General features: G+C 47.2%; 1 protein-coding gene and 1 non-coding gene across 3 annotated transcripts in view; one reads left to right on the plus strand and one right to left on the minus strand.

Annotated features, from left to right (window-relative positions):
* defl (Integrator complex subunit 7) overlaps positions 1-27,449 on the minus strand; it is a 126,126-nt gene that overhangs the window by 52,736 nt on the left and 45,941 nt on the right. For both annotated transcript variants that reach the window (XM_050174203.2, XM_055068125.1), the window contains 2 exons: positions 8,110-8,216; positions 3,587-3,683 (listed from right to left, as the gene is read on the minus strand). In XM_050174203.2, the coding sequence (XP_050030160.1) occupies positions 3,587-3,683; positions 8,110-8,216 (204 nt within the window). The remainder of the gene's footprint in view (positions 1-3,586; positions 3,684-8,109; positions 8,217-27,449) is intronic.
* Positions 5,446-5,518, plus strand: TRNAS-UGA (transfer RNA serine (anticodon UGA)). The gene has a single exon. It is a non-coding gene; the product is annotated as a tRNA-Ser (tRNA).

Here is a 27,449-nt window from a genome sequence, read left to right on the forward strand (position 1 = left end):
ATGTGGCATGAAACTATATCATTTGTCGCCGACTCCCAAATTCATCAAAATGAATTGTTTTCTAATTCAAATTTGCTTTCTTTGATTACCCGATAATTTGACAAATTCTGCGGCCTCTTTCCTTGCAAAATAAGATCGGTCGGCAACTGTACTTATTTGCATTAAAAGGTCAAATTTCAATACAACGAAATTTCGATATAACAAAGTGAATTGCCAATTTTACCGACTTCATTATATCGAGGTTTAACTGTATGTACGGTCTTGTTACAGGGAATTCCAAATAAGTATGCCAGCACTGATTACATATCAGATAAAGGCCTTGAAAATAGTCTTTTATCAATATAATTTCTGTTGGAAAGAATCAACTGCTTTTTTCCCTTCAAAATTAATAAATTAGTGAAGTTCGGTTATAATGATGTTCCGAGTTTAATAGTGGACCTCTGTTTCCTGGTAATCTTTTATTCACTGCATAGAAAGTATTGCTTTCCATTTCCAAGATACAAAAGAACTTTTCTATCTTTGTTATGAAATATCGTAAGGCCAATCTGCGCGAAAGAAGAAAGCGGAGGCCATGCATCACGTGACTTGATCACCACACTTTGCAAAGCCATCATTGGTGCTGTGCGAGTCGGCCATGGTAGGCATCGACAGTAAAGACTAGTCATTTTTTCCATTACAGGTTTGGCATTATTTGCATCCTGCCAAATATTCTTAAATTGGGAGGATCAAGGCAAGTTTCTGTGGCACTCCTCACCACCCTCCTCGTCCATTCACTGTCCATCTGCATTGATGAGTGCAGCTAGGTGATCAGCGCACTAGTCACACAACACTTTTGTGCCCGCTGTGTGAATCTAAAGCTAGTGTTGTAAGGCGTTGCTGCAAGCTACAAAAATAGACTGATGTGTGTCTACAAAGGGCATCAAGAATGAGAGGCCTCCATACAGCGTGTTGCGAAGATGCTGCCCATCCGTGAACAGCTTTGTTGCCACCTCGTCCACTCACTTTCATTTGCAAGACAGTTTGTTGGCTTTCCAAGTGTCGCGCAGCTGGTGTGAATAAAGCTGCGCGACTCGGCACCAAAAAGTAACTTTAGTCACCGATGCTCGACGAAGCAATGCCAATTAGGCCTAATGGCCTAGGCAATGTGGCTGTGACGAAAATTTACCGCTAACTGATGTGATAGCCGCCCGCAATCTATCGCAGAGTGCTTACCACTAATATGTTTCTATGGGCGGCTCTTCAGTGATCAATCCCGAGACTGAACGTACCAGCTGTTGAAGTGATATTAATTTCATCACCGCATATCCAACCCAATCTATGTGTGTCCTTTGATGTCTAATGAGCACGATCTTCGCAGATGCTTTCACACTTTCCTAGATACTCGGTGCTTCTGTTACCATTGCCTGTGTCTGCATTGCATTATATTTTCGATCGGTCCTGTCGACATGGACAAATATTGTGCCGACACAGGCAGCTCTTGCCAATGCGACCATTCTGAGAACTTCGGCATTCAGGTGCTTCGTATGCGATTCATCGAGCTGACGTTGGGGAGTGCACAATACAGATGCGCTCATACAGACGCAGCACAGGACCACGTCAGCCATATCAGCTGCAGCAGACCATCCTTGGCGTACTTGGTGCTTCTCTTTGTGCCCAAAAAAAGTTTGTGCCAAAAACCGTTTGCTTGCATGGCACCAAGCCTGAGGGGCTGCATGGCCCAGGCAACATGCGACACTAAGCAAGGCTCTGCAGTGAATATAATGAATATTAAAAAAATAGAGTAGTAGACCCTTGTTTTGTAAATTGAATTATTCAAACATTCTCTATTCGATTAGATTTGGTGATATTCCAGTATTCGCACATCCTTAGTATTTTCTGGTTTGGATAAGCTTTCAAAGATTTGTGATGTGGAGCAAAAAAGAAGAAAAGGTTTAAACGCTGTGACTGACGAAGGAAGTGATGGGTGTGAAACCAGACTCGCGCACCAGCGTGTCCCATGCATGTGGTCTATCCACCACTTGCCCATGCATGTGGTCTATCCACCACTTGCCACTGAATTGTAGTCCCATGCATGTGGTCTATCCACCACTTGCCCATGCATGTGGTCTATCCACCACTTGCCACTGAATTGTAGAAAAACGCACATTGTCCAAAATAATCTATGCGTAAGTGAGATGCTGAGGGAGCCCGAGCCGTTGATAGGAACCGTGTCCCATTTGCATCTAGCTGAGCCCTGCCAAGGATGTGGTAGCTGACTGGTGTTTGAAGACAGAAATTCTTTCCAAGAGAAAAAATTTTGAAATCATCGAGGCATTTTCCATCAGAACACTCAGAGACAAGTGCGTTAGCCAGCCACCGCTATCACTAACCGCCAGTGGATTTGCACACCTTCTAACCACCTGTTGCGCAAATGATCAGCCATCGCAGCGTTCGTTACTTCATATTCTCCGGTTCAAAATTGACAAGGTTGTCTACATACGTGGAGCTGCCGGCCAGTAATATATCCTGCAATGCTTAGTTTCAATAAATCAGTTGCAAGTCTTTGCTCATCCTTGTTCTTAGGCTTGTCCCGCATGTCATATGTAAGAGGCACGCAGTAAGATGTGCGCAGATCGGTCCAAACGGCACGAGCCCTCGAGGCGCGTGACCCGAGCTGTGATCGGGAGAGAAGCGGCGCTGAGCTGGCATTATCGACGTGGCTCTGGGCCAAGAACGTTGTAGCGTCAGCATCGCACTGGCGACGCGAGCCATGAAGGTTCGGTCAAGTCCGTGACGCTGGCAGTTCAGGATGTGGCCGTCGACCTTGGCGATGTACGAGCGAGGCTCCATGGACCTTCTGCAGCCTCTCACGGCAGTGCCTGGCACTCCAGGAAGCATCCCCCTTCAGAGGCAGACCAACACGTACGATAGTCCCCAGGGTGCCTCGTCAGCACATGAAGAAGTAGCGGCAGAACTCAGAGTTAGGCCTAACCGGTGAGGTCGGGGTGCCAAGTCACCAACGGAGTTCGAGACACCGGCATCAGAGACGGATGAGTTCAGTGGCCAACACCAAGGCCGCAACGTTTACGGCATCGGCGAGAACACCGAATATTATGAAGATCAGACATGCATAGGACACGGAAGATACGTGCGACGACAAAAGTCTGTAAGAATGCTCCTTTCTGTTAGTGCGCAGCCATAGGCTAGGGTTGCTTGACTTTTGCATATAAAGCGCAAAGTACTGACGTGGCTGGCAATAAGGACATGTTTAGTCACTGTTAAGTAGGTGGCATAGGTGCTGGTATCTCTGCATGGTGTTGTAGTTTACACGAGTTTTATTTTGAGTTTGGGGTAATTAAAATCTGTTTGCTGTGCTGCTCTGCGTCTCCCAACCCCATCTCTCGTGGCATCCGCACGCCCCCGAGATCGGTGACACACGACACCGCGTTTAACTATGCAGGTTTAAAGAATGCAACCATAACAACTTGCCCAGCTGTCAATACTTGAGTTCTGGAAACACTAGAGTGACTAAGTGCAGGTGGAAAGTTGAGTTCCGAGAATGTAATATAAATTGGCAACAAAGTCCGTCATGTGAGCCAAGACTGACCTGACCAGAAAGAGAGGAAGGAACCCAGCACGTCCACAAACTGGCTGCAGAGGTCTGGGTCTGCATCGCACAGTAGCACAATGCACCGCAGGCAACCCTGCACAAGGAAGGCATCGTTATGGTGACACAGTTCAACATCACCGCATCTACCAGACTACAATGATCACTGTAAAGAGTAACGTTCGTTTGTGTACTGTAATTGAATTTCCACATAATTGGAAACATAGATTAACTTCTCACTTTGAAAAAAAGAAAAAGAAATGGGTTCGCGGCGCATGATTCCACAGATGCATTCAGTGCATTCAAAAGCAGCAGCATGTAATTCAACCATTTGACGAGCTGCGTCTGCGGCAGTTTCCATTTATTGCCTGATATTCCTTCATGGCAGGAGTGAAATTTCATTACACTGAAATAGTGTATAAATGCACTTCATTATATTGAGATCCAAATACATGGTGTTCTAAAAGTTAGATACTTCACTACATGGCGAATTTTTCAACTGTATACATTCGGAACATGGTGTCAACACCGTGCGTGTGGTTAAAGTGCCTGTATAATTGTCATCGCAATGAAAGACTCTGCAAAACAGTTAAACATAAAACGCTTGTTTTCACTTTGTCAATTTGCTCATTCATCACCATAGACAAAAATTTGTCAGAACCCATCTTGCGATGGCTGCCAACGGTAATGCATTTAGCACTGAAGTAATATAGCGACATAATGTGCTGCCACCATCAAGACACCTTAAGTATGAGGCGTGTACTGCAGCGGGACTCCTCTCTCAGGCTTCCCATCTGCGCCATCAAGCGCCGCCGCCACAAAGCCTGTGCGAGGCTTCCGAAATGCACAGCGCACTGGTGTACGCACCTAAAAAAGCATCATGCAGCAGCCGAGTTCCTCTCGTGCATTTTTATGTGTTCACATTAGAGTAGTTCACATACTTTTCAGGGGCTATGTATGTGTTAATGTGTCTATGTATGTTTCTATCGATGTCTGTATCTAACTGTTCTTATGGATACCTGGGTCACTAGGTAGTCAGTCGTCGAATGGGTAGTGCATCGAGCTACTGTGCTCGGGAAACACGGTTCGAAACCAACCTTTGCACCAACTGGGATAGCTGAGTGTGTGGCAGTGTGTACATGCGTGCTGCTCTTCAACAAACCTCTTTCGTGCCGGCATGGGTCACTCTAGATGCAAAACTCGGTAGGTACCACTGTTCGAAGGAACTCTCTGACGCCGACTTGCAGCGCTGCATATGTGCCACTCGTTCTGTGCTGTACTAAAAGGAACCTCTATGATGCCAAGTTGGGTCACTGGGAATGTGCCACTCTACAATGAAGAGATCTCTTAAAGGGGCCCTGGACCACTTTTCACCGAAGAGGAGAAATGCAGTTAAAAACGTGATTATGAAATACTTCGCCACAAAAATACCATGAAAAGCCAACAAACACTGACACCAAGGACAACATAGGGGAAATTACTTGTGCTTAATAAATGAAATAATTTAACGATAAATTAATGGAGATTAAAGTGGATGAAAAAACAACTTGCCGTAGGCGAGAACCGAACCCAAAACCTTTGCATTTCGCGTGCGATGCTCTACCAATTCAGCTACCGCGGTGGCGTTTCCCCATCCACTTTCTTGGGTATTTATGTGTACTAGTAGAATCCTGGAGTGGGAGCATATGTGGGTTTATTGACCAGTTGCCTTCACCCAAAAAGATCACGTTCTCGTGACACCTGCGGCAAAAAGGATGTTCCACGTCCGCCGCCAAGGTCTGTGAGAGGTGGCGCTGGCTAACACTCCCAGGGTTCTACTAGTACACATAAATACCCAAGAAAGTGGATGGGGAAACGCCGCCGCGGTAGCTCAATCGGTAGAGCATCGCACGTGAAATGCGAAGGTTGTGGGTTAGGTTCCCACCTGCGTCAAGTTGTTTTTTCATCCACTTTAATTTCCATTAATTTATCGTTTCTTTATTTAATTTATTGAGCACAAGTAATATCCCCTATGTTGTCCTGGGTGTCAGTGTTTGTTGGCTTCTCATGATATGACTTATAAAAATCGGGCCCCTCGGTTAACCCCCTTTCTTCTTGTTCGCCACAAAAAGTACTTCAATGGGTTCAACAGAAGCGGAGTTATTGGCAATTAAACGCCTTCTTCGCTGTGCTCCCATTCCTTCTTCAATGCTTTCCACTGTGAAGGCTACAACAGAGCAGTGCATGCCCACAACGCTCCGCCATGTAAATGTCACGTGGCGCGCAGTTCAAATTTGCTTTTGGATGTTAACGTTGACGCCATTACTTCCTATTTTGGCGCATATGAGGCGCCAAATGTAAGCCAAACGTGGCTGTCCTCAGCAAGCGACAGGGCACTTAAACAGTGGATACATGGCAGCTCACCATGGTGGCTGTGGTATCTACGCTGCGTAGATCCCAGCTACATGCAACTATAGTGCCTATGCGCAGCATTTACTTTGTGCACAACAGGGCTTGAGTGCATGCTCATATGTAGATGCTAAAGTCTGACCATATTATGTGGTGCGGACTGGCTTTTTCCTTGACCAGCTTCACCGATGGATAGTAGCCACAACCAGCTGGCACAACTTTGAAAGTGAGCTTGTACTGGCAAGTGCACATGTGGTCTAATATTAAATTTCGCGTCGTTTGAGGCTAGTTGAGCGTTCAAAACTAGTCGAAATTAGCAAGACCCACCAGCTATGACACCAATAAGCAAGGTGGCCAAAATATAATTTCTACACAGGCAGCCGTGGCCGAGCGTATGCGAGCACACGATAGTCGGCTTCTTCCGGAAGTACATAATTATTATCGAAATTCAAAAGCACATTTTCTCTTACTTCAGCCTGTTTACTGAACATTGTCAATAAATATACACAGCAACACTAGGAAGAAGCGCACTGATCCAAACACCCTTCTTAATTGACAGCAGTTTTGGCCAATAGCAGGCTCGTATGGGAATCAGCTTTAGTACCAAATAAAGCGTCCAGAAGGCTAGCAGGCTTCTGTTTTAAAGAGAGCGTTTAGAGAAAGGCGACTTTGTACTCCACTTATGAGCTCTACGTGCCGTGTACAACAGCAAAAATTGGCGGAGATGTTCACAACAGCATATGATTTTTCACCAAGCCCGAGGGGTGGTTCAGGCTTCTTTGTGTTTCTCCAATGCTCAGCAGTATCGAACCAAAGCCCCAAGAGTTCCCCAAGGACAGCAACCCGACACATTAGCAGGCTGCGCCATAAATTCACTGGGAATATGTCACTTTCAATGAATGCATTTCATGCCAACACCTTAGCGAGCTTCGCCACGAATGTACTGGTTATATGATGATCATCAATGAACCTCTCGCCAACTTGGGTCATTCGGTATGTGCCACTCAATATGCGCAAGAGAGGGAACAATTCTCAGCGTTTGTATGCACCACCGCGTCACGCTTCTCGTGTCAGAGGCCGCACACAAATTTTTCGGCAGTGCCGCTAGATGGTGCAGCGTGTCCGGAAATAAACACGAGACAGTGGCCCGGCTGACATGTGAAGCGTTTCTCTGCATACGCACGCACCGGCGCGCAGTGCATTTTGGAAGCAACACGCAGGCTTCGCACTGGTGATGCTAGATGTCATTGAGCATTTTTAGAGAAGCACAAAAGGGGAATCCCGCTACAGTACGTGCCTAGTACCTAACTCATTTACACTATGGCAACACACTGTTTCCCTTTATTGATCCAATGCTAAATGCCTTGCTACCGCCAGCCATCGTCAGATGGCTTCTGGCAAATTTTTTTTTCTCTTAAGGACAACGTAAGGCAGCAGTTTATGCACATGCGCTGCGTCGCAAAGCATAACCTTGCATCGCTGCCTTTCGGCCCCCATTGTGAAAATATGGAGGCCTGTTAATATGCTGCATTAATGGAAAGCCGCGTTGGTGCTATTGGCCGTGCAATAAACAACACACAAAGTGCAATTTTCTCAAACTCTGCTGCATATTTTTTCTATATATTTTGCCAGATAAACGAAGGTCATAGGATTGCAAAAAGTAAATAAATTGAGCCATTTCACTGCCGCATCTCCACTTAATTTCCCATTTCACCACGTTTCCATCTGATTCATGGCTACACAGTCATCTCCAAATGGAGTTTGGGCTCTGAATTGCTTTTGCTTGGCTAACAACAAGCTTTATGCAGAACTTTATGCAATCAACTCCATCATTTTTGCCCACTTGGAATAGCACCGAGACCAGACAGCCGTGCCTAACCAAACTGCTGCTGCACAACGGGAGATGCAAGCAAAGGCCATGTCACCTGCAGGTGAAACACATCGCAGACCTTCCTTCCCCGTCACACAGTGTGGCCAACTCGCACACAGTAGTTATCCCTAAAATACAAGGCCCGTCAGCTAACTTTCAGAGAGGCCTTGCATTACGCTTTAAACAGTTCAAGTGCCTCAAAACGACAAGGACAGAGCTGGTGGGTACCCAAAGATGATCGCTAAACACTGCTCCCAGCACCCACCTTGAGAGCCTGGCTGGAGTCATTACTGTCAGACTCCTGGGTGCAGAGGATCATCAGGAGGGTCTCAATGGCGCTCGACACCTCTGGCATGAGATCCAGCAGGTCCTCTGCACGAATCACACAGACTCACAGCTCACACACCGGTGGTCGCAATCATCTCCATACGAGCACAGCGAATGAAATGCTGTGCTCGTATGGGTCCTCGGCTAGCTGCCTGGAACTGCTCACATGATAAAAAATGGCATTCTCTGTTAACCCTTTGAGGGTCACATTATGATCTACTAAACACAGGGTCACATTTTTATTCCAAGTTTAGATTTGTCAAAGTGACTTATTTTGGGGAAAAACACACAAATAATTTTTTAGATGACAATGAAGCGATTCTTTCTTTTTTTTTTTGATGTGAGCAGTTTCATTGACAATTTATTGCTCAGGGTGTCTACCAAGTTGATATTTCCAAATTCCCTGAGTTTTCCAGGTTTTCCCTGAGTGCATTTGCAATATTCCCCGAGTGACACAGAACTTTGTTTTATGTCAAGACGGACTCCCTACATCATGTCGCCCAATGGTGTCACTCTCTGTAAGCACGTTAAAAAATAAAAATAACTTAAGACAGTTTGAATAGTAAGGGGCAGTGATTATTTTATTCAAAAAGAAAACAGAAGGGAGGGGTTAGTAAAATGCACAGCGAATAAAATATCTTCTAAAAAAATAGTAAAGCCTATTGCAAATTGAGTCAAACATTCTCAAGTACGAATAAAAAAGACATGCATATAGAGTATTTTCGAATATGAGCTATTTCTATCAACTGATAGCAAGCTAATTGGTATGAGGCCCGAACTTTATCACAAGTGAGATTCTCACGCAGCAACTGGAAAGTCAACCTCAACTGTCCTGACATACTCTCAGCCTGCGCACAACGCCTCAGTTTTGCATTTCACTGTTTTAAATAGTTTCTTTTTTTTTTTTGCTTGGATTAGGGACACCTGGTATCTCGGTGTCAGCCAATGCTTTGCTTTTAGATTGTAAGCTCCTCCAAAAAAGCGGCGGCATGCTTCCTTTCCCGTTCATTTCTGAAAGCGTAGGTCCTTTGTCTTCTTGTTCTCCTTCGGCTGCGCATTCACCCCACGGACTATTTGAAGCATCCTCTTGGACAGTTGAACCGTCAGTGTCCGATTTTTCAGACTCCCTAGGGGCCGCGAAAACGTCCGAAAAAATTAATGCATGTCTTTTACAGCCCTGAAGGGCTCAAATCGCCACAGGCACACCCGAAAAAGCTCTGAAGGCCTGCCAGCACACTTGTTAGGCATATCGGTGCTCGTATTGTGACAGAAAATACCGGGTGCACGCACGTATAATTAAAGAATACATACCGTGTCCCGTGACAGTTGCCCCTTCGTACACTTGTTATGCTTCACAGCGTATCAGTGCTGTAATGAGGTGAAGCTGATTTTTGGGAACCAGCATTATGCAACCCGCCGTGCTTTCCGAACTTCGAAGCCAATCGCAATTATCACAAAGGTGGTATCGGTGCCATTGCTGACAGCGGCGAATTGATTCAATGAAAAACAAGGCACAGAACAGCAAGAAGCTTAATACCGAACCTCGAAGCAGCTCTAGCATTGCTGCGGTGGTGGCTACGACCAGCGCATCTGCGTGCGAGTGTGCTGGTTCGAGGCGGTGAGGTTATCAAAGTGACGGCGATGGTGGTTTTTATGAATGCTGTTTCGGACCTGCGGTCATGGCAAAAAGTCTGGAAAATCGGACGGCGAAGGGTTCTTGCGCCCGAAATTTCAGACGTTCTTATACACTGACACTATGGGGTACTCAGTGGTGTCGCGTAGCCGTCCGAATTATCTGGTGTCCGAAAAGTCGCTCGTTGACTGTACTCTGGCAGCTCCTCCAGCCGACGACGTGGCATCAAAGCCATTTGTTACGATTCCTCTGTTACTCGGGCCAGCATTACCACGACTTTCGTTCCCTTTCAATAAAATTACAACTGATGTGCAAATTCCCCGAGTTTTTTCAGACTACTCAAAATCCCTGAGAATTCCCAGTTTTCCTGGTTGGTAGACACCCTAATTGCTGAATACGTAAGTAAACCGGTCCAGTTAACTTTTTATGAATGTTTTTTTACAAAATTCACACAACTTATTGTTACGTTTTAAACCAAGTTTGGCACTAGTGCCCTTATTTTGAAACATTCCATTTCATTTCGCACTTTCAGCATATGCTGCACCTAGGGTGCGATCAACGACTAAGGCTCATAAAATGGAAAATGAAGTGGATCATTAGAGCATACAGCCCCAGGACACGCGGCCATAGTAAGCAAAATGCGAGGCACGCTATGTGAGCAGCGACAAGCACACTCAGTGGTGCGCACCAATTAGAAAAACAAAGCGAGCGAAAAACTTGGAGTAATTAATCGTTCAATCAATCAACGCCTCATACCCCCATAAGGCTGAGGCTACAAGCACTCAACAAAGTGAACAGTGCATACATTCTTTGAAATCACCCATACAACACACAGAATACCATACGTTTCAACTCCCTCTGAAAAGATGCAATGCAAAGTCGGAAGAGAAACATTGTTGGCTTACGAGCGCGCGAAGCCACGCCTAAGCGCCGAAAACTAGTTGGAGAAGCCAAACTGCGAAAGCAGCCACGCGACTATGCGAGACAGCGCGTTACCAAGTGTGCAGCAGGCATTCGCCTTCACGTGTTACAGGAGCGTAACATGCTGTCAAACCTTTCTTTATTGATTCATTTCACGGGCTTTATTTCTAGTCAAAAAAGACTTCATGGATCCTAGGTTGCTTTAAATGCTGTTAACAGTCATTTGTCAGCGTCATCCACAACATTTTCACTGACATCTCATCAATTAGGTAAATTTATAAATTTAGCTAATTAAATGTATTCATGCACAGTGAATGAGAAATATTGACGGTGGCCACCATGAACAACACACATCAAGATAGAGTGAATGCTGTTCCCCATGTACTCTCAGGTAATTCTTAATTCTTGGCAACCTTCAGCTAAGATAGCAGAATACTGCAGAATAAACGCGAAGTGAAATATGTTTGCCAATATTTCACGTCGCTAGCCGAAAAAAAGCTCGAACTTATTTTTGAAAACAGTAAAGGGATAACAATATTCACTGGCTTTCTGGGCTGCCTCGTCAACCAATATATTAAAAAGCTCGATTATTCAGGCTGATTTGTGGTTCTGCAACGGGTACCGTAAAGCCAATGTAGAATGGCAACCAATACTTATATCGTGCACCGAACGATTGTTTATTAAAATTGTCAGACTTCATATGTACAAGTTGCGGCATTAACACCGTTGCCGCAACGTGATTCCAGAGGTCTGTGGTTTCACCAAATGTTTAGTTACAATCACAATTTGGCTGCCAAGGTCGACTAAATATGCACTCTGCAGTGGCAAGAGCCTGATTTTGTATGGTGTGGGCTTTGCGGAAAATAGTGTAGCCTACAAGCAAATCTGAGTGACTGTGTGGTTACCATTGAATATTTGTGACCAAGAAGTTTCACAAAAGCAAGCACATCGTCTGTCGGTGTGCCGCACTATCATCCCGGTAACCAGATGCTGTGCACGTGTGAAATAGATCGATAACATCACCTGCAAAGCATATGCCCATTAATCGATGCAGATGTACCAATAGGGTGCAAAATCGAGTATAATATAAGGAAACTGATGAGCTACACGGTGGGCACAGTGGGCCACCTTATTTATTCAGTGCAGGTTCCTTCTTGACTGCCCCATGAAATGAATGCCAGTTCAACTCGTCTTTAGCTGGTGCGCTTAAATGCAAATGCATAACACCTTTACAAAACATTCATAATGCATTGTACAGCCCAAACCGGTTTTCATTTTTCTCGTGGCCTAGTCACAATTATGCCACCGAGTACATCCACACTGCAAAGATGCCAAAGTTGAAGCGGGTTGCTTAGGCTTGGATGGCAGGTCTAATCGCTAGCCAACTCATGTCTAAGGGCTGTCTCGTTGCCACTGAATGCACATCCTGCTAAATTTGGCGACTTCATTCGAAGTTAAAGTATTGCCACAGGTTGGCACAGCACTTCTATCCCTGGTTAATACACGTTTACAATATTGTTACGGGGATGTTGGGAGTATAGAAGATTGTATTTCCAATATATATACAAAATGAGTCAGAGTAGTTAGGATGTCTGACCACCAACAATACGCAGCAGCCAGCGTCCCGTGATCTTCTTCCTCTCTTCTTTCATCCTTCCTTAATAGGACCTTCAGATGGTGAAGCGCCATCTCGGCACATGGTAGGTGAAGAATTGCAAGCGAAGTTTGGCTTCAGCCACGAAACGTGGACGACGTCAACAGGCATTGGACTTAAGGATGCACCAAACTGTAGCGGCGAAAAATCATAATTTACGTCTTTAACTTGACGTAGAACTTAATAAGGCATTGTGTAGTGAGAGAGAAGCTTCTGAGAGAGGCCAACCCGACGACATGGTGACCAAAGGACCACCCAAGCACCTGGCGCGAACATAACATCGTGATGGCACCAATCATAACGCTCTTTTTGTATACGCTGCGAGGCTAATAAACGAGATCGGGCGACTTGACGTGCCATGTGAGCACGATCGATGACTTCACAAGCGTACTCAGCTGCAACATGTGGCACAGAAGGGAGGATGGTGTCAAACGGCAATGTGGGGTCGCGACCATACAAAAGATAAAAGGGTGAATATCCTGCGGTGTCATGTTGGGACGAGTTATACGCGAATGTCACGTAGGTCAGTGTGGCGTCCCAGTCGCGATGATGGGTTGGAAACATACATCGACAGCATCTCTGTAAGTGTTCGGTTGAGACGTACCGTAAGACTGTAAGACCGTTCGTTTGTGGGTGGTAGGTGGTGGACAACTTGTGCTCAGTGGCGCAAGAGTGGAGGAGGTCATCGACAACTCGAGATAAGAACGAGCGGCCGCGGTCTGTAAATAACTGTCGAGGTGCACCATGGGGGAGAATGATGTCGTGGAGGAGAAAATCAGCGGCGCCTGTTGTGCAACTAGTCGGCAACGCCTTTGTTATCACGCGGCATGTCGCGTAATCAGTTGTGACGGCGATCCACTTATTCCCTTTAGTCGTCGTCGGAAAAGGATTAAGTAGGTCAAGGCCTACGTAACAGAATGGTTCAGAGGGAACTTCAATTGGATGGAGTCATCCGACATGTGGCAGGGGAGGTTTCTTCTGGCGCTGACACAATTTGCAAGTTGCAACATAACGATGCACATAGCGGTAGGGACCTGGCCAGAAGAACTGGCATCATGCATGGTCGTATGTATGCAAAGCGCCAAGGTGTCCCGCCGTCGGTGCATTGTGAAGTTGTTCAAGAGTGACGGATCGTAGATGACGAGGACGGACAAGGAGCAACTCAGTGCCATCAGGCTTGATATTGTGGATGTAGAGGATGCCGTCGTACAGAACGAACATGTGGCACATGGCGTCAGTGCTGCCAGATTGCACTCTGGCAATGATGTACTGTAAGGATTCGTTGCATTGTTGTTCAGCGCGCATGTCGGTCATGTTAGAAAAAGCCATCATGCAGGTCACCAGATCATGAGCAGCAGGATCAGGGGGATCCATGGGGTGACGAGAGAGGCAATCAGCACCCTTGTGCAGACATCCAGACTTATAGTTGACAACAAACGAAAATTCGTGGAGCCGCAAAGCCCAGTGACCAAGCCATCCTGTCGGCTCCCGGAGGGAAGACAGCCAGCAGAGTGCGTGGTGGTATACAACAACCGAAAACGTGTGCATGCTGTACAAATATGGCCGGAACTTGGCGACCGCCAAAACTAAAGCCAAGTACTCCCGCTCGGTGAGGAAGTAATTTCTCTCGGCAGGTGACAGCAGGCGGTTGGTGTAAGCTATCACACACTCAGTACAATTCTGTTGTTGGGCAAGAACAGTGTCGATGCCATGGCCACTTGCGTCAGTGTAGATGGATCAAAGTGGTCAAGTATGGGAGGGGTGGTCTGAAATTCGATGAGAGTGGCGAATGCATGAGCCTGCTCGGGGCCGCATGAGGGTGGCAAATTCTTCATTAGAAGATCTGTCAAGGGCCAAGCACCGTCTGCGAAGTTTTTGACGAAACGGTGAAAGTAAGAACACAGGCGGACGAAGCAACGCACATCAGAAGCTGAACATGGCACAGGGAAATTGTGTATGGTGCGAACTTTTTCCAGATCTGGTTGGACACCAGACGCGTCAACGAGGTGTCCCAACACGGTGATCTGACGGCGCCCGAACTGACACTTCGTGAAGTTCGGTTGGAGGCCGGCTTTTCGGAAAACTGCAAGAATGGCAGTGAGTCGGGTAAGGTGGCTGCCGAATGTGGGAGCAAAAACTTTAACATCGTCAAGGTAACAGAGACAGGTGGTCCATTTGTAGCCTCGCAGAAGAGAGTGCATCATACGTTCAAATGTCGCAGGAGCATTTCATAGGCCAAAGGGCACGACTTTGAACTGATATAAGCCTTCCGGCGTGATGAAGGTCATCTTCTTGCGGCCCATTTCATCAACTGAAATCTGCCAGTAGGCAGATCAAAAATCGATGGATGAGAAGTATTTAGCTCCATGCAAGCAGTTCAAGGCGTCATCGATGCATGGTAGTGGGTAGACGTCTTTTCACGTGATCTTGTTTAAGTGGTGAGCATCGACGCAAAAATGCCAGCTACCATTTTTCTTTTTCACAAGGACAACAGGCGAAGCACAAGGACTGGCTGATGGCTTGATGACCCCTTTGCGGAGCATTTTGTCCACTTCTGATTGGATGACTCAACATTCAGCATGCGATACATGATAGGGACGCCGACGAATAGGATTCGTGTCTCCAGCGTTTATACAGTGATGAACAACAGATGTTTGGCCTAAAGGCCTGTCGGCGAAATCAAATACATGTATGTCACTGTACGATTCAAGCAGGAGACGTATGTCTGTGGCCTGTGCAGAGGTGAAGTCAGGTGCAATCATTTTCGCAAAGTCATCCGTTAAGGAATGAAAGCCGTGAGCTGCAATTGGCGCTAATAAACCCACTCTCGGCATTCAGACTGTCAACGTCAAATTCGGAACTACCAGAAATGCTGGCCAAGAACATGCCGGCCGGAAGCACTTGAGGGCACAGCCTGAAGTTCAGAAGTGGTAGAACGACGTCGTTATTAGTAACTGTGACCAGCGTATGCGGAACAGCAACGTTCCGGTTCAAAAGCATGTCGACGATGGGGCGAAGCACATATTCACCGTCAGGAAGCTGTGGCTGGGCGGTCAAAGTGATGTAAGCAACTGCTTCGGGTAACAGACACACATTGTGAAGAGAGCATTGGCGAGTTGAGGCAATTCTAACTGAAGAACACCAGTTGCGCAGTCGATGAGAGCAGAATAAATGGATAAAAAGTCAAATCCAAGGATAACGTCGTGAGGGCAGTTGTCGATCACAGCAAAGAGAACAGAAGTAGGGCGACAGGCTATACTTAAACGCACCGTACACATTCCAAGAACAACCAGCACGCTGCTGTCGGCCACACGAAGCACTCGGCCAGCTGCTGGGGTGAGGACCTTCTTTAAACGTCTACGTAGGCTAGCACTCATCACAGATACGTGGGCTTCAGTGTCTACGAGTGCTTGGACAGGTACGCCGTCTATTTTGACATCAATTACACTTCTCTTCGTGGTTGCAGACAGAGGATTTGCTGCAGTAGTAGGCAATGCAGCACCACCTTCGAAGGCTGCATTTCCCTGTTTTCCAAAAGGATGAGACCAAAAGCCACCAGGGACGAAAGGCATTGTGGCTGCGGTAAATGGGAAGATGGGCGATGTGTTTGCGGTGAACGAGACTGGTGTCCGCGCAGCAATGGTGAGCGGCTGTACCACGTGTTCCTAGCAGAGTTGGCGCTGTTAGATTCGGCGGTGGGCAAAACGTTGCGGGCATTTCCATAAAAACGGCTCAGGTTGGTCAGCGTGTTGAGGGCCACGAGTTGTGACAGTATTGGGGAACATGACCAATGCGGTGACAGGTGAAACACATTGGCTGGTCGTCCGCAGTTCTCCACTCAGTCAGGTTGCGATAACGCGGAGAGAAGCGTTGGGGTGGAGTGAATTTAGTAGAAGGGCAGTCATTAGCTCTAGCATTGGCGACAGCACAGACAGAATGTAAACCAATGTTTTCAAGTTCCTGGCAAACGATGGCTTGTACAAGGGGAACTGAAAATGTAGTAGCATCAGGGCTATGCGAACAGAAAGCTGCGGGCGCCGTCACATCCAGTTCACATGTAACGATTCGCACCATGTCCTCTGATGGCAACGCATGCTGCTGTGCGGGTTGACCTCCACACGTCAACGTTGCGACAGTATTGGGAAGTCAGGCGAATGGTTGCAAAACACGTTGGCTTTTGGCCTGCTCGAATTGTCGGCACTCTTTAATGATTGCATCAACTGCAGAGCAGCTTTTGCACATGAGCAGATTAAACGTGTCGTCAGCAATGCCCTTAAGCACGTTCCCGACCTTCCGAGCTTCTGCCATGTCGTGATCGGCGTTACGACAAAGTGCCAGCACGTCCTGGATGTACGAGACATAGGACTCCGTTGGGGATTGAGCACGGGAGGCCAGTTGCTGCTTTGCAGCAATTTTATGGCAGGCTGGTTTGCCAAACAACTCTGTCTATTTCTCTTTGCATTGGTCCAAGCTGGTTAGTTCCTCATCGTGGTTTTCGTACCACACCTTTGCCATGCCTCTTAGGTTGAACAACAGGTTAGCTAGCATAAGCGTAGGGTCCCACCTGTTGATTCCACTTACACATTTCTACAGAAACGCAGAAAGTTCCAGGATCCTTCGGTTGCACTACAACTGAAGGTGACAGCGACGTAGCATGCGACGGTGACGTAGGAGGCGGCAACGACGTTGATCCCGAGTGCCCACTGTCATTCATGGTGAGGACGGTGATGCGACGTTCACTGCGGAGCTCTGTTTCCAGCCGTGGTACCCCGCACCTCTCACCAATATGTTACAGGGATGTTGGGAGTATAGAAGATGGAATTTACAATATATATACAAAATGAGTCAGAGAAGTTAAGATGGCTGACCACCAAAAACACGCAGCAGCCAACGTCCCGCGATCTTCTTATTCCTCTCTTTTTTCATCCTTCTATAACAATATAACAAAATTTTGCTGCCACCGTGAAGGTATACCGAACCAATAAAGAGAAACTTTCGCAGCTGCGAATGGACAAATGTTTGAACTGCATGCCACTGCTTGCAAAAGCACCTCTCAAGTCGTGCACCGCGCGACCTCTGTCGCGCGGTGTATTTGCCAGTAACAGCCAATTTAGCTGGCCATAAGCTGCTAAATCTCATGGCATGCACCACCAGATTTCAAGGTTTCAAAGCGGTTTCGAAGGGGACAAAAAGAGCAGTTGTGGAATCCCACAGATTTTGGTGTGGCATATGTCGGACTGTGTGGATAGCAGAACGGCGACAGTGTCGTTCCGCTGTGGGTTAGAGAACCAGCTGTAGAGGCCAACTGGACAGGGTGGGCTTAAAAGCATCACAGGTTGCATCGTCCTGCCAATCTGAAGATGTTGCAAACATGGCATGGAGCCACATCTTTGGTTTTCAACTATCAAAATCAACGAAATGAATTTAAAAATTTTTTTTTGTCATTGAAGTTCATTCTTTCCAATTGTCCAATAACAAAGAAATTCTTACGGCCTCCTCATGCATTTAAAGAAAAATCCATCAGCAGCTGTCCTTATTTGCACGAAAAGTTGAATTTCAATAACATAAGATTTCTATAAAATGAAATAAAGCTACCATTTTACTGACTTCGTTATATTGATGTTTTAACTGTAATTCTAATGTGCGCCTTTTCTTTTTCCAATAAAATTTGTCAGAGAATTACCTGGGCCAGTGCAGTAGAATACAAAACCAAAACCACGTTCACAACAGCCTACCATCAGAGGCGCCGTAGCTAGCGTCATCACCATTGCCATCACAAGATGGTGACCATGGATGGCAACAAAACGAGTTCTTGTGCAGCATGATGATAAGCCAGATCTAGCCCGATTGCAAAAGCAAATTCAAATGATAAGTTATTCTACATGTTAAGCTAGCAGAAACAAGTCGCATTGCGAGTTCTAAACATTCTCAAGAATCGCATGCATCACAGGACTAACTAGCAACTAGGTTAGTCCGCAATTAGAACCAGGTTAGCCTATGCATGGGCCACCATCTCATTTAAGACTATAGTGGAGTTGTTTAATAAATACTATACAATATCAGGGATGTTATGGACAGTATGGGGGATGGCATGTTATGGTTCTTTGTAGACAGCGATAAAGTGCCGGATGAGGGTAATGATGGTGCATGGAATACTATGTAAATAAATTACCATTCTGTGAAGGTAAAGTCAACTGTCTTGCCGTTTCTCTTATTTTCAGAATCAGAGGCATGCTACGTTTCTTTTTGCTAAAGATCGAATGTGCATTTGATTTCTACTTTCTTTAGAAGCTCTAACATAACTTTTACACAAGTTTATTTTTACTTTGAACTCACAAAATGTGGGTGTGTGTTCTATTAGGGAATGTTTTAGAATCAGAAGCGGAACCTCGCTGATACATATGATTCCCATTACATACAATTTCCCAGCACCAACATTTGCGAGAAAGCACACAACAAAATGATCCAATAGGGTTACAATTATATTTTACAGGTTCATACACTACCGGAAAACATTATCTTCCGGCACCAACATTTAGTTGGTAGCGATCGAAAACAGTAGCCACCTACAGTGGCAGCTTCACTGCAATACTTGCCCGCCCATCTCAAACGAAAACACCGGCGCGCACACTGTTTCTTATTCCGGTACCAGCAAGTGTCCTTCCAGGTGGTGGCACACTGCACTCACAGCCAGTGCCAGCAACCCTATTGCAATAAGCACCTTCCCCAATATGTTCCATAGTGCAACAGCCGTAGTGACGTTGGTAGCATACTGTACGCTTTCAGTAGGGGATAACCCAACGCGCCGCATTTCGCTCCAGAGGCAATTGGCGTCTTCCACCAGCTCGATTAGTTTTGGCTTCCCGTCCCCATCCTAAAACACTATGCAATAGGAAAACAACAAAAGGCTTCTCGAGCTGCCAGAGCCCCACCAGTTCGATGCGTGCCAACATCTTGCACTGCAGCGATTTGCGCAAGGCTTCACGTTCCGTAGATGTCAAGTGCAGTCGAGTACGTCAAATATTTTTAGTGTGATACGAGGTTTAGGCAGCCAGTCTCTTCTTTATTCTCTTGAGAGAGAGCCCCACCACCAGGCCCCAAAATGGTGATGATGAGTATGTACAGGTGAGAATATGAAGCGTATGAATAATGCCTCACACTAACTTCCCCGCACACGCAAGCGGCCAGCCAGGCCGCAACTTAGCCAGGAGGGGAACGCCGAACGAATCGTTTTAGCCGCGAAACGTGAACGATCTCCGAACCACGACAACGATGGTCGTAAGAAACGTCTACGGGAGTAACGCGATAGTTCACGGGGGATGTTTGTTCGTTAATAATATAGTTAATAATATATATAGGCAGCCAGTCTCTTTATTCTCTTGAGAGAGAGCCCCACCACCAGGCCCCAAAATGGTGATGATGAGTATGTACAGGTGAGAATATGAAGCGTATGAATAATGCTCACATTAGTTATATTGGATACAGTAGTACGTTTTCCCGGTTAGTATGTCTTTTCTTTCATAACATAAAAACGAGGTTCTACTGTACTACTAAATGAATCAGCCATGTGTTTGGCGCTTTTATGACTGAAACATAATTCAACCCACCAGATAGCTGTACCGATTTTGTCGGTCCCGTCAGGATTGAATCAGCAGAAGTCAACAGCACAGCGGTGACAGTCAGCCCATAGAGCGATACCATTACAGCATGAGCAAGCACATTTTAGATTACTTCTTTATACCCATATTTCGTTACATCCATGGGCATTATATCTTGAGGCCAAACTGTATATGAGAATGTATGGGTTTTTATTAGGGGTGTGCAAATACTGAATAGATTTTGAATTGAATATTGAATTGAATTGAGGAAAAAAAAGCTGCATACTGAATGAAATATCCAAAATTTTCACAAAATCTAAAGCTTATAAATTTTTGGGCAAGAAAACACGATACTGCACATGCTCGGAAGTCTCCTATTATTGCATAAGAAGAATGTAGCGAACTATCAGTAATTTATGCACACAGAAATGTAGACGTATGGTATGGACCTACTCTTACTAAAGGAAACACCCAATTAGTATACCGGCATTGATTACAGCTCAATCCTAGCATATGAAGGTCTGGAAAATATTCTTTGTATTGTCAGAATTTCTAGGGTGCTTTCTTTTTCCTCTGGAACTAACAAATTAGTGATATTCAGCTATACTGAATACTAATGAGGTTCTCAGTTTAATAGTGGACCTGTGTTTTGCTGCAATCATTAATTTATTGCATAGAAAGTGCTGCTTTACAGTCTTTGTCCAAAATACAGAAGTGCTACTTTAAGGGGGGATGAGGGGATCGGAACAAACTTTTTCATTTTTTAACTTAGAGTGATGAAATTTGGCAGAGAGGTTTGAAATAACATCAAAGAGACAGCTACAAAGTTTCACAATAATATCTTCAGTAGTTTTAATTTTATCATTATTTATATATTGCTCACATGTTGCTTGCCCGTGGAAAGCCTAGCGTGACAGCAAAATGGGTTATGGGTCTGTAAATGTTTTTAATAGTTACTAAGAAGTATAGTCTAAGTCAAGATTCTCTTAATTTCTTTTTAAATTTCTCTGCTCTTCTTCTAAACGACATTGTATGCACCTTCTCTTTATGCTTAGAATGTATCATGCTCCAATTATTGTGTAATAAAAAATGGTGAGCCTAAATGGTAAATCTGAGACTCTTGACATAAGGCACACTTCAGCAATTGCAACAAAACAAACAGGATTAAAATCCGTGCTCCCATTGCCGTGCTATGCTTTCCACGAGCGAGGTGATAAGCCCAAAACAAACTTTTGAGAAAACAAGCCTCAAAGTTCCATACTGGCACACACTGCCTAGAATGCTCCTGCATTGTAAAATTTGGTGTCCTTGGGGGCAGGTGACTTCTTAGCCCTCTGTTCTTTCAGGAGATGGACTTTGTGTGCCTTCTTCATTCGCTGGGAACCTTTCTCGACAGCCCGCTGAAGAGAGAGGGCACCAGGGCGCAGGCCCAATATTGTGCACAGGCCTGAATAAGCTTTCAGACTGCCCGAGTTGTACCTTGAAATTGCCTCGTGCACTGCTGTTTCCACGGCAAACAGTGAGGCATGCTGGTCTTTTGATATTAATGACCATATCACTGAATGGAGACTCTCAGCTGCGTTTTGAGTTTTGCCTCCTCTGCACAGGGCCAGCAACTGGGGGCCTGAGAAGCGCTGGTACACAGGCAGAAGTGCTTCAGCAACTTTAGCTGAAAGCTTGTACTTGTGAGCTGGTGCTGGCTGCCCTTCCGCCTCAGCTGATCGGTGGTTGCTCCAGCTAAGGGGGCCAGGGGGACACAGCTCATGATGGGGCTCACCATCTGTTGATGTGATGTGGTAGTATGTTGCCATCACTGCCCTTTGCATTTCCTCGACTTCTGAGTAGTTCCGCAGAGCAAGGCCATAGTAGTTCGTCAGTTTCTTGATGAGCTGCTGTGTCAGGCCCCCCCTTTCCACCTAGTGGCTCTCCTTTCTTTGCCTTGGCTACCAAAGAGCGAAGTGCAGCCCCCATTCGTTTTTTCACGTGATTTATGCAGTCTTCTTTAGATAGCTGCACAAAACCATAAACTTCATCACATAGAGTGTAAAACATGCGGTTGTCCCCATCACTAACTATGTTTGTGTAACGTACCGTAAAAACCGGAATATAGGTCGAACTTTTTTTCAAAAACCCATTGCAAAAAGTCGACCCTCGACTTATATACCGGACATTGGCGGAAAAACTACGGAAGTCTTGCAACAATGGGCGGATAAAGTAAACAGCCGCCTTCGCCATCGCCATCAGCAGCATGGCGGCGTGGCGACACTGTGGCACCTGTGGCACCGGCATTTTGCGTTTCCATTGTCGCAAAGTTATATTAATTAAAGGCTGCACTTTCATTTTGTTTCAAAATGAGCGGGAGCGGAAGCCGACGTCAATTCACCGTCGCCTTCAAGAAAAAGGCGATTGAGTACGCGGAAGCCCACGGCAACCTGGCGGCACAGCGCGAACTTGAAGTATCCGAAAAGAGCATTCGGTAGTGGCGGAGGCAAAAGCAACGTATTACAACTTGCAGCAACCAAAAGAAAACGTCATTTCGTGCCGGATCGCAGTGGACTGCAGAACTGGAAGGCAAGGTTGCGGAGTCCGTCCGCGAGCTGTGTGTAAGATCGCTGCCTGTGACTGCCGAATGCATCCGTTTGAAAGCGGTAGAGATCGCACGCGCCTATGGACTGGGCAGCGAGAAGCACTCGTCATCCGACTCTGATCAAAGGCGTTGCTCTGATTCGGAGTAGCGCTTGCGCACTTCGTGCCCTTCTGTGTACTGTACACCCGACGAACTTTTAACAGTATCGCGCGACCATCGACCCGCGTGTTTGTCAGCACCTTATCATCACGGCACGGAGCGGCGAAATAGCGAAAGTAAGGGCATGTGTACACATGCGCGTATCTCGTTTGTTTCGCTGCTCAGCGCCATTAATAAGGTGTTGACAAGCACGCGTGTCGATGATCGCGCGAAACCGCTAAAAACTTGGCCGGGTGCACATGCGAGCAGCATTTAAATAAATACTGTCACCAGTGTGCAACCCCCCGAGTCGCATTTGTTTCAAGGTAAGGGTGTCATGTCTTTCGGTACTTTTGCCATTGAAAAGGATATTTTTTTTTTTTTTTCATTTTGAGGATTCGTTAGTTGGGGGATCGACCTATATTCCGGTCCGACCTATAGTCCGGTTTTTACGGTAAATCACTTCTGCTCAAGGAGCGCCTGAAGAGCTGTAGTGCAGCCTCAACCTCCATTCTTCCAGAATTCACATCAGTGTTTTTCTGGCACTGGTGTTGTTGCTTCCATTCAGCATAGTTGGGGTCACTTTCTGCTGGCTGTCGGCTGCACCCAAGGCAGAAGTTGGACAGAACTACGCAGTCCAACACAAGCCCTGTATGGAATTCAATTATACAGCCTACAACAGTATGGGAGCTGTGGCCGCGTGTCAACCATGTGCCATCATACTGTGATGTTCTTTGAAAATGTAGTATCCATTTCAGTGTACACCTTTTTCACTGCCTCCACAGCATCTGTGAAGATATTGTGTGCAGCTGCTGCTGCGGCAGGCTTGAAAGTCTTTTTGAGGTGCTCATCATATGTTTTATGATGTAACCCACGATGCGAGACATTCATGGTGGCCCAGAAGTCATTAAGAGTAGTTGGTCCTTTCCCAATGCTCTTTATTGCTTGCATAGCTCTGATGTTGACCTCAAAAGCTCTCGAGCCGCCCTTCCTTTGTGAGGACCACTCAGACTGTAGGGTACCACAGGGAATGCATGAAGGTACCATCTTCACAGCTAGCCCCAGTTCAGTCTCGCGGTGCACTGCTAGGCCGGGCTGCTGACAAGTTGGGCAAAGCGTGGAACCAATCAGCGAGTTCAAAGCAGCAACTTGAACAAGCATAAACTCCTCTTCTGGAGGTGCGGGAATGGCATTTTTCTGTGAGCCAGTCAGCCCGAACTTGCGCTCCGTTGCTGAAACCGCGCGAAGCAATTCACGAACTCTCGACGCTTGCAGTTCTGCAGTTTCCGCGGACACAAATCGTGTTTTCAGGTGAGCTTGAATAGTGCGACGTTCACTGGGCGAACAGTCAACACTGCGATGAGCGGCAAGGATGGCCGCGAGCGCATCCGCGGCAGCGAGCGTGCGCCTGCGTTGCAGCTCCGTCGAAGCGCCGGAACTCGTCGATGGCGTGGGACTGCCTTCACTGGCGGTTGTTGGCTGTGGAGACATCTCGGCGTTGAACGACTCACCGTGGAAGCGCGTCTACAATGCCCTGCAGTCGGGCGGCGATGACCGCTGCAAGCCCACTCCGTGATCTGTGCTGGATGAACTTGCGACAGGACGCTCGCGTATGGCGGGACGCTTGCGTACGGCGAGACTCACTGGCATGTCGATCGTCACTGGTGAAGTAACACTGAACCTGCGTTTCGACGGCGAAAGATCATTGTTCGTCTCACTATCACTGGCTGGTGCTCAACTCGGCGTAAGATCCTGCAGCACGTTGGGCGAGAGATCGCACAGCACGTTGGGCGCGTACTCCGCCGATTCTGAACGGACGCTCGGCTTGGCTGAACCACCTGCTGACAATCGTCGCTTCTTCCTTGCTGTGACGGGCTTGCGTTTCCACTTCTCGTAGGCATGCTTCGTCCGGTACTTCTTTTCGAACGTGCGTGGATCCATTGCACGTGGTCGAAGTCCTCGAAACACAAGAGAAGGAAAGGCCAGAAAGGCTTCCCAGCAGCGCACAAAAGCAGACGCTCCTTGCCTCAGCCGCCATTATGCCGCGGCGTCGGCCAATGAGGAGGCGCCTTACAACGCGCCGCGGCGCAGAGCCAATCGGGGCGCGGCAGCCATTGGCTGCTCCGTGCAGCCACCCTCCGGCTTTTCTTTTTTTTTTGTGCGCTTGCTGGCTGGCAGGGGAGGAAGGGAAGGGCTGGGACAAAGAGTCAAAGAGTCGGGCTTTCCGATGATACCAAAATGGTGGCGCTCCGTGTCCGGAAAGCCGAGCAGTCGCGCCTTGAACTTTGCGGCTATTTCGCGATTTCGGGCGGATGTGTGGACGCCGGCACCGACAAATATATTTATTTTTAGTGCTTAAAGTTTGTTTTTCGGTGAAATATTTCAGTACAAGACAGAAATCGATTTTTTTTGCGAAAATCGCGATCTGATCCCCGCGCTTCCCCCCTTAACTTGACGGCAGGTGGATTATCGTAAGGCCAACCTGCGTGACAGACAAAAGGAGCATGCATCACGTGACTCGATCACTGTTTCATGCATAGCCGCCACTGACAGTACAGAGCAAGCACTGTCTGCGCAATTTCGTTGTCGGGATCGGTGCTATTCGCCATCTGTCAAAAATTCTGAAATCTGGAGGGTCACGGCAAGTTCGCCAATGTGCACCAATGAACGGTGTCGAAAATGAGAAGCTGCTGTACAGCGCGTCCCAAAGATGGCGGCCATTTAAAACTTTCGTTGGTATCCCATGAATTCGCTTTCATTTGCGAAGCAGTTTTTCGGCGTTTAGAGTGTCATGCAGCTGCTGCGATCTCTGTCTATTCTGCAACGAACAGTAATCTTACTCGCCGATGCCCGACGAAGCAGCGCTGGTTAAGCCTAATGGCTTAGGCCGTGTGGCTACCGTGGTAATGGGCCACAAGCCATCGCAGAATGCTTGTCACTAATATGTTCGCATGGGTGGCTCATCAGTGATCAGCCCCAAGATCACACGTGCTGGTTAGAGTGACGGCTTCGAAGCGGCGTGAAGTTCATCACTGCGTATTCAACACTGTCCGTGTGCCTATCGGTGGCTAATCGGCCCACTCTCCACACATGCTTTAACACTTTATGAAATACTGTTATGTTGCCATTCTCTCTGTGTGCACTGTGTTATGATTTCAATCAATCCTGTCGACCCAGACGAACCTCCTACCAATAGAGGCGGCCACGGCCAACGTGACGCCATTCTGCATTTGGGCGCTGCCGTGTGCGATCCCTGCATCGGGCCGACGTCAGGGAGTACCCACAGTGACAAACACCACTGCCGCATCAGCCGGCGCGGCCTGCCTATGGCACGCTCGGCACGCCTTTTGAGCCGAAAACGAAGTGAAACACTCGCTTAGGCGGCATCGAGCATGAGGGGCTCCGCGGTGCACGTGACCCGTGGCACTGCGCGGGTCTCCACAACCAATATATCGAATATTCAAAATTTCGTATAGTAGATATTCGATTCCCGAATCGAATTGTTCGAACGTTGACTATTCTTCGATTTGATGCAGTAGTACAGTCGCCGACCGATTTTCCGGACTCCAAAAATTCGGACATGCCCGATTATTCGGTCAGCTTCGCGGCACCGCCATTCTCCCCATAGACCATAATGTATAACAACTGCCGAAAGTTCGGACGCCCTGCAACCCCTCGTCTGATTTTTCGGACACTTCTTGAGCCAACTCGTTCGAGGGCATCATGCACCAACTCTGACCGCGGCGCATAGTTCGACTTGCTGAACGCCATTTTTGTTTTGAACAGAGCCTCCTTGCTGCCCCACGAAGTGGCGCTACTGGAAATCCCCGCTCATCATCATCGTTTCTGCCTGGTTCGATAGAGTGGTCGTACAGTAGTTCCGGTTTCAGCTTAGTAAGCCATGTCAAGACAATCCAGCAGCTGATTTCTTTCTTTCGCGCACGACGCTGCGAGTAGCACGTTTTTCGTTGACGCTGAGCCGTGCTCCCGCAAGGGCTGCAGAAAACAGCGTCAACCTTTCCTTCTCCCTTCAAGAACCACTTCTCTCTCTCTTTTTCGTTCGTGCGACTGGTGTCGGCACGGTGGTGTTAGGTTGTGTGCTGTGTCGAGGTTTCGGTGATCCAACGTGGCGTACGGAAACATCGCGTCAAGTGTCTAATGGCGCCGACAGTGCCCGCGCAGACTGCGCTGGGGAATGCCGGCAAGCGGGTGCCGGGAGGCCTAGGATTTGTCGCCTTCCGATGTGCTCCCTACTGACGCGGAAAATATTCTGCCGAGACCTGCGCAGTGGTTGCATTGTGATTCCGGACACCGTCTCATTTGACAGTTTCACAAGTGCTGACACTGCTGTACTGACATGCGCAGAACTCGACGACGGCGAGATCGTTCGTCAGGTTTCTGCTGCTCCGCTGGACGATGACTCCGAGTCGGAAGATGACGCACCATGTGCTACGCTGCCGTCGCATGCGGAGCGTGCACAAGCAGTGACTGTGCTTTCAGCCGCCTATAGTGACCGTACGACCCTCTCCGAGATTCAGGCTTATCTGATTGCGCGTAAACGGGACAGCGTGCAACGGCGCACTCACGATTTCTTCAAGCCTACTGCCGAGCCCGAATAAGTGCGTGGAAATAAAGGAGTTCATTTTTTTTTCTTAATCTGCTTTTTCGGACACCTGTTTATTCGGACATTTCCGCAGTCCCCGTGAGGTCCGAATAAACGGTCGGCGACTGTATTCAAGTATTCGCA

This window comes from Dermacentor andersoni, chromosome 8 (genome assembly GCF_023375885.2).
Source record: "Dermacentor andersoni chromosome 8, qqDerAnde1_hic_scaffold, whole genome shotgun sequence".
In the NCBI taxonomy this organism is placed as follows: Eukaryota; Metazoa; Arthropoda; class Arachnida; order Ixodida; family Ixodidae; genus Dermacentor; species Dermacentor andersoni.